This window comes from Cebus imitator, unplaced genomic scaffold, assembly GCF_001604975.1.
Source record: "Cebus imitator isolate Cc_AM_T3 unplaced genomic scaffold, Cebus_imitator-1.0 Scaffold1, whole genome shotgun sequence".
NCBI classification, from domain to species: Eukaryota; Metazoa; Chordata; class Mammalia; order Primates; family Cebidae; genus Cebus; species Cebus imitator.
The window spans coordinates 16,674,458-16,684,522 of NW_016107316.1; the positions used below are offsets into that span (position 1 = coordinate 16,674,458).

Genomic DNA, 10,065 nt, shown 5'->3' on the forward strand with positions numbered 1-10,065 from the left:
GGCTCACACCTGTAATTCTAGCACTTTGGGAGGCTGAGGTGGACAGGTCACCTGAGGTCAGGATTTCGAGACCAGCTTGGCCAACATAGCGAAACCCCATCTCTACTAAAAATCCAAAAATTAGCCAGGCGTGGTGGTGTGTGCCTGTAATTCCAGCTACTCAGGAAGCTAAGTTGGGAGAATTGCTTGAACCCAGGAGGTGGAGGTTGCAGTGAGCTGAGATTGTGCCACTGCACTCCAGCCTGGGTGACAGAGCAAGACTCTGTCTCAATGAAAAAATTAAACTAAATTAACTTTTTTAAGAAAGAAAAGAGCTGGCACTGGCATAGTCTCCCAACTCCATGCCCAGCAGCCCCGCTGCCCCATCTTAAGGAGAAGGACCTTCAAGAACTGCCGGCTGATGGCCCCCCTGGCGATTCTGAGCCTCTATCCTGTCCCCAGCCAGCCTTCAGTAGGTGGCTTTCCCAGACCTGAATCTGTAGTCAGGGTCCAGTGGAGGAGTGCTGGAGTGTGTCCACCTCCGCCTGCCTTCCTAAGGCTGTGGCCACCCTGCACCTCCAGCACATACTCAGGACATCTGAGCCAGCTGGCAGAGGTTCTGGGTGCCCCCACCTCACTTCCCCCTGTTTGTGTATAGGCATCGCTGCTCCAGAGCAAACTCAATCAGATCTTCGAAATCACCATCCGGTAAGTGGCAACCCTGGGCGGGGGACCCTGACCTCTATGGCCCAGTATTGGGGTTCCTCATCCTAAGTCCTTCTCTCACCCCTGTCTTCCCTCCTCCCCTCCCCCTTCCTCCCACCCCACTGCAATCTCTATTTCCCGGGGTGGAGTCAGCCACCAACTCCAACCCTCCCTAGACGAGGAAACAGAGAATAGAGAGGGAAGGAGCCTGGCTCAATGAGACCTGGAAAGACCCAAGAGTCCTCGTATCCCAGGCTGGCTTGTTCTAAAGCAGCAGCATCACTGTGGAGCCTGCAGAGAAGCTTGACTCCAAGCTGTAGATTCTAGTACAACTTGGAAAGCTGGGAACCTGTGGAATGAATGGGTTTCTGGTCCCTGTGCAAAAAGAAACCTAAGTCACCTACTGTTTAGTTGCACAAGGGTGGAACCCTAAAATTTCCCTTTCACGCCTTTCTCCCCACGTGTTCATGCCCCTAGGCCCCCACCAAGCCCATCAGGAACCATCACTGCAGCCTACGGTCAGCCGCAGAACCACTCCATCCCGGTCTACGAAATGAAGTTTCCCGATCTGTGTGTATACTGAATTCCAAGAGCTGGAGCTCCTCAAGGGGATGGGGTCTGAGGGAGGGGCTCACCTCACGCCCACCCCAACCCCATGGAGATCTGGCTGGGATCTCCAAGAAAACGTCACCTTGGATGGCAGTGCCCCCCGGGCTAAGCCAAGGTGGAGACTCTGGTCCTTCTTGGCCCTCCTACCTCCTCCTCGTCTTCCCCAAGGGAGATCTCACCAATACGTGTCTCACCTTTGCCCTTCATCTTCTCTTTTGTGGCAGCCAGGGGCAGAGAATCGTGGGGTGTCTCCAGAGAGAAGCCAGGGGGTGGGGGCGGGGAAGCTCCCACTTGGTGTTTTGAGTAAAGGGCTTCCATGGGGGCGCATGTCCTCCCCAGAGGAGGGAGCTGGATGGAGACTTGGTTGGTGAGAGGAAGTGATGGGCCCCTAGGGAAGGAAGCTGAGAGCGGATCGGCTGTCTCCTCTGGAGCCTCCCCCACTCCCAGCCCACGTCCCTGCTGTGTCTCCCACTCTCTTGCTCATCCCCCAGTTGTCTGTTTATGTTTCTTCTATTAATGAATGCTGAGCCCTTATTACAGGAGCTGGGGTGGAGACGCCACGGGGCGGGACAGCAAAGGACAGGAAGCAGGGCTGGCAGAAGGTGAGGCCGTGGCATCAGAGTGTGGTCCCTGCAGCAGCGTCTCACCTCCTTTATTCAGAAGGAGCCTGTGGTGGCCTCCCATGGTCCTGTCTGCTGGACATTTTTCAGAGTTGAGTTCTCTTTGATGTCTTCTGAGGGTCCCAAGGTGTTCCTGGATCCTCTGGGTTGAGGAAAGGCAGAACAAGCTAATTTCAGAGGGGAATTGCAGGGCGCCCAAGATTTGCCCACATCACCTCTATGGAAGAGACTCCCAGCCTGACCTGGGTTGTAGGAGAGTCGGGAGGGTGGGATGAGCATTTGGGGGCTCAGAGATATCAGAAGCCAATTTTTTGGATGTTCCATTTGAAGAAGGAAGGATCTAACCAAATATGGGAATGATTTCATCACTCTCTGGACAAAGTCTGAGATATCGGGACCATCTGGCAACACTTGTGGCTTGGGAGGGGCCGTGGAGACTCCTTTGGCTTCTGGGTTCTTGTTTTCCTGGCGTGCCGTCTGTGTCTCTGTGTAACGAGGGTGTGCAGAGAGGAGCTAATGTGGAGCCAGGCAGAGCCGCCCAGGAGACAGTTTGCTGCCCTCTTTGCCAGTTCCCCTTCCGGGCCAACTTCCAGGTGCCTTTGTGCCTCTGGGGTGCCCCTGACAGAGCCTCACCTCGGCCTCCTCCCTGGGCAGTGCCATGTGGTCCAAACTCGCCCTTTCCTTCTCCTTTAGTCACATTTCCCATAACTCTTCCGAGCCGACATAACCTACAGTAAGATGTGAATGTCACATGTTCTCCCCCTGGAGTCTCCTTTCCAGAGGAGGCAGTGTGACTAGATTTCTCCATCCAAAGGAATCCATTTTTTATTTTTATTTTTTTTTTAGAGATGAGGGTCTCACTATGTTGCCCAGGCTGACCTCGAACTACTGAGTTTAAGTGATTCTCCCTCCTCAGCCTCCTGAGTAGCTGGAAATCCCTTTTTAGGATACAATTTCAGGCAGTGTGGCATGGAGTCAGAAGCAGACTGTTTCTGCTAAGATTGGGGGCAGGCTTCTCGGGGTGTGCCACCAAAGCGTGGCACACACGGATGTACAGGGACAGCCTGATTGTTAGGTGGATGTATTTTCCAGAATCCGGGAGAGCCTTAACACAAGGATTTCCCATTAATATGTGCAATAAATTTCTTGGGGAAGCGGTTATTTGACTCTCATTCCCATAGTTTTGGCACTTCAGATGAAGCTCTTCCCCATGGTCACGATCTCTGCTGTGGGCATGCAGCTTCTTTTTCTTGTTTTGTTTTTTGTTTGTTTTGTTTGTTTTTGAGATGGAGTCTCGCTCTGTCACCCAGCCTGGAGTGCAATGGCACGACCTTGGCTCACTGTAACCTCTGCCACCTGGTTTCAAGTGATTGTCCTGCCTCAACCTCCTGAGTAGCTGGGATTACAAGTGTGTGCCACCATGCCCAGAAAATTTTTAGTGGAAATGGAGTTTCACCATGTTGGCCAGGCTGGTCTCAAGTTCCTGACCTCAAGTGATCCACCCACCTCAGCCTCCCAAAGTGCTGGAATGACAGGCATGAGCGACCGCACCCAGCTTGGCACATGGAGGCTCCTGAGCCCCCAGGGCTTTTTGGCTGTGCTTTATGGCCCCTGGCCTATGCTCAACTCAATTTTACAAGCATGAACTTAGAATTCTCTTTAGTGTTTCTATATGAAAAAAATAAAAAGTTTAAATTAACTCAAAATTGACAGCAACTACTAACCTTTGAAAGAAACTTTAAAGAAAATTGAAACCTTGAGCCACAAACATGCCTTTCCTCACTGGCTCCTCCCAGGTTTTATCCTGTGCCCAGCTTGGATGAGAGACCCTCTGTTTCATGGGCCTACTTGACATTAGGGCTCCCTCGTGGCAGCTTCATCCTGAGCACTGCTTGTGAGCCCTGGTTCTGGGACTTGGCAGTCGCCTCCCTGGAGGGTCTTTCCAGACCCAGCATTAGACCCAGAGACCTGCAGTTCCACTCAGATGTTTCTGCCCCTCATCCCCGTCCCGTGAATAGAGAGAAGGAAAAGCTGCAGGCTCCCATTCTGCATAGACTGCTGTTCCCTCTCCATCTGCCCCAGGCAGTGTCTCCTTCCATCACCGCTGCTTAGCAAAAATGTACTTCTTTTGAAAAACTTGTCATTTTTTGAGTGCCCTCTTCTCGGTTTCATTTAAACTTAGACTCAGTAGAGTGTTAGGTTGTCTGCTGACAGGGAGTAGAACCTGGATTCTGGCCAAATATGCCAGAATCAGAAAGGTTAAGGTGAATGTTAGAGTAGGTAGTCTCCTCACCCCAGCACAGGCCCTGGGAGAGAGGCAAAGCAGTTCGATGGGGTCTAGATAGGAGGGATACCCCAGCCCTTGGGCCAGCATCAGCATGTCCTGCTTTCCAAGCCCCCGGCGGCTGGTGGCACTGCATCATGCCCCTTCTTGCCGCCCTTCTCTGCTGTGATTTTGAGCGAAGAGGAGCCGGTAAGCCCATTGAGACCAGCCGCTGGCAAAGCCCCAAGGACTGCGGCTCTGTGGGGAAGGGCTGGCATTGGTCAGCACTCTGCTGGCCGCACGGAGTAGGCAGGAGTGTATTTGAGATTTGGAAGTTCTGTTAATTTGGTGGAGTCAAGTGAATGCATAAGAAGCAGATCAGCAGAAAGCACCAGTGTGGCCCCGGAGGCTCCCTCTGTTTTCCTTGCCGTGGAGACCCCAACGCCTTGTGCCTGTTTCCATTTCCCTCTCTCTTTGAAAAGTAGAAATCAGTGGTTTCTTGACTCCTAAACAGCATACTCACTATAGAAGGAGCCTGAGTAGGTCAGCAGAACTATGAAAGTTCCCAGAGACCCTGCTCTGTCCAGCCCTCTTTCTCATACACAGATACAAATGGATGAGCAGGAAAAGAGGAGGCCTGGACCCACTAACGTACTTTAAGAAGCACAGGCGTTGTAGGTGTGCTGCCCTTTGCCCTGGCAGTTCTAGGTCCCACGGAACACAATTCAACTGGACCAAGAATCAGAATAGCCGAGAGTTTCTCTGAACAGCTCAGGCCAGGCCTCTGGGCTCCTCTGGGGGCCCTGGGACATGATGCCTTCCAGTTTCCATTCCATTATCCCTAGGCCTCCTGACCTGGCAACAGAGTGCCCTGGAGAAGTGAGACTATTTTTCCCAGTTCCTCTTCATGACCAGAAAATGGCAGCTAGCCGGTTGGGGTCCAGCAGGAAAGGGCTAGACTGGGCTGTTAGGTAGATACTAGGTTGAAAGGTAGACAGGGAGAGGGCTTCATCGGGGCAGGGCAGGCCCACTTCCTGTGACCCCAGACCCTGGCAGGCAGGTCATGCTGAAACCAGGCATCTCCCTCACACCTGGGGAAAGGTTTGGGGCAATGTGTTGCCTCCTCATCCCATTAACCCTAGAAATCTTCTGGTTTGAGTGGCCCCTTACCCCACATCTGGCCTAGGTCTGAAGACTGCAGAAGGATGGTCATGGTGGGCCTGTCCTAGAGCCTGGCTATCTGGGAGATGGGGTATGGTGGGGACAGGAGGGCAGTGGGAAGGGCTTTGTGGCCCTGCTGGGGCCAAAGGCAGTTTTCTGTGCTCCCTTTAGCCCCAGCCTGGCTGGCCAGGTCTCTTCTCTTCAGGGGACCATGGGGCCGCCCAAGCCATCACCTTCCCCTTCCAAGCTCTCCCCCCGTGACTGCTGATTTCTGGCATGTGGAGGCAGAGCTGTGAATCCACAAATGCTGCAGCCCATTCCTCGTAATGTGTCTGTGTCCACTTAGAGCCTCACGACCTGGCTGAGTGTGTGTGTGTGTGTGTGTGTGTGTGTGTGCATTTGTGTGTAGTGTAGTTTGTAGTTGACAATATGTGTACATAATAGATGGTGTATTTATATGTGAGTGCAGAATTAGTGCCCATGGCGGTTTTCTGTATTTTAAACCCATTGGATTGATTAGTTCTATTTTAGGGAAGTAGGAAAGGGGGTGTTGGGGAAGTGTAAGAAGAAGGACTCTTAGCAAAATCATTCTCTAGGCCTATCAGTCGCGATCTCCCAGTGAGCCGTCATGATGCCCTTTTCAAATAAATGTTAATGTTGCCACCACATGGCTGTCTGTTTGATTTCTTTAAAGTAAATGGTTTTTTGTGAGAAGCAAACGGAATCTGAAAATACCAACAGTGTACCACTGACATTTAGCCGCCTACGCCAACTGTCACTTTACCTGCTTCAGAGGGAGAAGAAGGCGGGGGAAAGAAGGCTACCAAGTTGGAAACCTTAGGCCCAGAATGCCCAGCAGGTAGCATCCTCAGTTAGGAAGGCCTAGGCCATTCCTCATTCTAGCACATTGCATGTGAGTTATACTGGGGAACACCTTGTCTTAAGAATCTGGCTTTCTGGCCGGGCGCCTTGGCTCAACCTCTAATCTCAGCACTTTGGGAGGCCGAGGTGGGTGGATCACTTGAGGCCAGGAGTTTGAGACCAGCCTGGCCAACATGGTGAAACCCCATCTCTACTAAAAATACAAAAACTATCCAGGTGCAGTGGCTCAGGCCTGTAATCCCAACACTTTGGGAGACCGAGGCAGGTGGATCACCTGAGGTCAAGAGTTTGAGACCAGCCTGGCCAACATGGAGAAACCCCATCTCTAAAAATACAAAAATTAGCCGGGTGTGGTGGTGCACCCCTATAGTCCCAGCTACTCGGGAGGTTGAGATTGGAGAATTGCTTGAACCCAGGAGGTGGAGGTTGCAATGAGTCGAGATCGTTGCCAGGGCACTCCAGCCTGCGTGACAGAGCGAAACCCTATCTCAAAAAGAAGAAGAAGAAGAATCTGGCTTTCTTACCAACCTCACATCAAAACTTTACCAGGGCAAATTCTCAGTTTTTTTCATTGTGAACTCCCAGAGCATCGAAATAGCATGGGGTTCATGTGTCAGTGCCAAACACAGATGCTTCCCAGCTGGCTTTGCTCTACACCGCCCCCTGGTGTACCTAATGCATTTGACATATATGTGTGCATCTCTTGTGAGTCTCATGTGAATTGTAAAATGTGTAAATGTGTATAAATGTGCAAACCTGTGGTCCCAGCATTGTGACAGCACTATGTGGAGACACAAAAGAAACACAACACCTGGCTTCAGTCCTTGAAGAGTGTGGAATTTTCCCAAGAGAAGGCAAGGCACGGATGCAGCAAGGAACTTGCCATCCAAGCCAGACAGCATGGACTCCAATGCGGAGTGGGCTGACAACAGAAACACTGAAAACGAATAGGGTCACCTGGCAGAGGGCATCACCTGCCCTACAAAGGTGGACATGAGCCTGAGCTTGTACTAAAAAGAGAGTTGCATTCAAAATGGCAGGGGAGCCGGTTGTAGTGGCTTATGCCTATAATCCCAGCACTCTGGGAGGCCGAGATGGGCAGATCACCTGAGGTCAAGAATTCGAGACCAGCCTGGCCAACATGGTGAGATACCGTCTCTACTAAAAATAGAAAAATTAGCCAGACATGATGGTGCACTCCTGTAATCCCAGCTAATTGGGAGGCTGAGGCAGGAGAATTGCTTGAACCCAGGAGGCAGAGGTTGCAGTGAGCTGAGATTGCACCACTGCACTGCAGCCTGGGTCACAGAGCGAGACTCTGTATTAATAACAACAACAAAATGGGAGGGGAAGGTGGAGGATTCCAGGCAGAGGGTGTAGGAAGATGAGAGACCTGTGAGGAGACCAGCAAGTGTGAGGCACAGAACTCATCTGGGGAAATTTGGGAAGCAGGGTTTAGTAAGGAGAGAGTGCCCCAACTAAAGGGTCCTGTCCACCATGCTTAATAGTTTGGAATTGACAGAAATTGGGGTTGGGGTACTGTTTTGATTCTTGAGCCAGGGACTGTGGGGAAAGCAAGATTTTATATACACGAATACGAAGAATTCATATATAATGGGCTGAGGAGAGTGGCTGGAGACTGGGAGACCAGTTGGTTAGGAAGCTGTTATCGGAAAGGCCTGGGAGGAGTACTGAGGGTGAGGAGGAGGGCTGGAGCTGAAATGTGGGGAGGGAGGAGCTTGGGCATAGCAGGAGGGGTCAGAGGGCCTCAGTCAGGGCTTAAGCCCTAGGGGCTGGAAGAAGCAACTGTGTAGAGTTTGTTGTATTAAACAGATGTGCATCTCCATGAGTGTGTGTGAGAGAGAGATGGTATGTTTTAACATATCTGTGAGTAGCCTGGGAGTGAAAATTGGAACTGATACCAATTCCCAACTCTCATACTTAGCTTCTGTGATAAAAAGATGATCATATCCATTTTTTCTAATCTTCACAATAACCCTCACACTGGGAAGGGTGAAGCAGATGAGAGAACTACGTTTTGGAGAAAAGTTCAGAGACTTGCCTAAGGTCACATGGATTGCTAGGAGCAGTGAGGGCTCAGTTCCCCGGAAGCATTACCAAAGCTTCCCATCTAACAGTCCAGAGCTCTCCCAGGTGTCGGTAGACCTTGACCTGTCCAACTGGCTTTTGTTGGTGGACTGGGAGCCGGCAAGCCCGAGCGCGGGGGGTCACTCTTGCAGGAATCCTGCCTTTTAGCACGTGTGCTAGCTGAGCCGTCTTTCCGACTCAGTGGAGTGTGTGGAAAAAGCCATCCTAGAGGTGTTGGAGCCACCCTGAGCCGTCACCCAAACTATTTGATCCCTTGAAGATCCATTTGGGGTGGGGAAGGAGGCACATTTTCCTTCCACGCTCACTACGTCCTGTGACATATCCTACCACATGGAAACCACTGTGCTCCTCCAATCCACGCTGCTGTTATTTGATGGCTATGTGTTTTTATTTTATTCACGGTGCACATTCAAAGTCAGAGGCGGATGTGAAATTTGGAAGGTTTTATTTTCTAACTATAGACAGCTTTAAGAGGCTGAATATCTGCCTCGACCATCTGCCCCCAGGCTGGGAGGCGGCAGCAGGGCTGGGGAGGGCAAGGGGCTTTGGGGTCGACCTCCCCGGGGAAGGAAGCCCCGGGGTCTCGCTGTGCCTTCACTGGCCCTTCTTGTAGGCGTTCTTGATAATGGCGTTTTTGAACAGCGTCACCAGGGGCGTCTGGCTCTTCTCGGAGGTCATGAAGCCGCCGTAGCGCTTGTCCTTGGGCGGGCTGCCCCAGCGGAAGTGCTCCATTCTGTAGGGGCCTTCGTCTTTCTTCTCAGCCACCACCTGCAGGCCGTGCTCCAGGTCGGCCTCGGCGCCCGCGCCCTCGTCGGCAGGGCTGTCGGGGCCATCCCCCGCCAGGGGCCGCTGGTCGGCCAACTCCCTCTTGAACTCCAGCGGGAAGGCCTCGGCCGACTCGTTCTCGGCGCTGTTGGGGTACACCTTCACCGGGCGCCGCTTCTTGCCCACCGGCTTGCCCCAGCGGAAGTGCTCCATGGAGTAGGAGCGCTTGCCCTCGCGCGGGCCCGGCTCGGCGCCATCGCCGCGGGGCTCGGGGCCGCCCTCAGGCAGCAGGCCGCGGTCTTCGCCCGCCGCGAAGTCCTCGCGCTTCTGCCCGGCGCCACCGCCACTGCTGCTATTGCGGCGACCGAAGCGGTCCCAGCGGAAGTGGCTCATGACGTACTTCCGGGGGTTCTCGGTCAGCGGCTGTTCGTCGCCATTGCCCGGGAACACCGGAGCCTCCGCCGAGAGGTCGGGCTTGCAGGCCCGGATGCACTCCTGGGGGAAGACACCATGGCATGAGGGCAGCCCGTGTCCTGCTCCCCTGCCCGGCCGCCGCGCCGTCCACTGCGCCTACGCCCTGGCCGCCGTCACCACGTGCGGGGGACGCAGGGCGCAGTGGCCGGCGTGTCAGGCGTCTAGGCCTTCCTACGGAGCAGGTCTGCCCACCTGTCCTCTTGGCAGTCGTGGGCATCTAAGATCTTGCCACCACCTCTTCTGTCTCCTTCCCCATCCCATTTCGTGGTTTGTCTAGCCATTTAGCCGCCCCTAGCTTTTGTGAACAGGACCGAAGTCCTATGTCTGACATAAAGAAGTGGCTCCAAGAGGCCAGGCACGGTGGATATCGCCTGTAATACCAGCACTTTGCGAGGCCACGGCGGGCAGATCACGAGGTCAGGAGATCCAGATCATCCTCGTCTCTACTAAAAATACAAAAAAATTAGCTGGGCATGGTGGCCTATGCCTGTAGTCCCA

The 10,065-nt window shown here is 53.1% G+C and overlaps 2 protein-coding genes across 2 annotated transcripts in view; one reads left to right on the forward strand and one right to left on the reverse strand.

Moving 5' to 3' along the window:
* Nucleotides 1-3,072, forward strand: part of EFR3B (EFR3 homolog B) — a 114,417-nt gene extending 111,345 nt beyond the window's left edge. The window contains exons 25-27 of the mRNA XM_037737072.1: nucleotides 330-451; nucleotides 638-687; nucleotides 1,162-3,072. Coding sequence (XP_037593000.1) covers nucleotides 330-451; nucleotides 638-687; nucleotides 1,162-1,267 — 278 coding nt within the window. The 3' untranslated portion in view covers nucleotides 1,268-3,072. The remainder of the gene's footprint in view (nucleotides 1-329; nucleotides 452-637; nucleotides 688-1,161) is intronic.
* Nucleotides 3,073-8,751: 5,679 nt separating this feature from the next.
* The window catches only part of POMC (proopiomelanocortin), an 8,600-nt gene continuing 7,286 nt past the window's right edge, over nucleotides 8,752-10,065 (reverse strand). Inside the window, exon 3 of the mRNA XM_017527051.2 lies at nucleotides 8,752-9,588. Coding sequence (XP_017382540.1) covers nucleotides 8,923-9,588 — 666 coding nt within the window. The 3' untranslated portion in view covers nucleotides 8,752-8,922. The remainder of the gene's footprint in view (nucleotides 9,589-10,065) is intronic.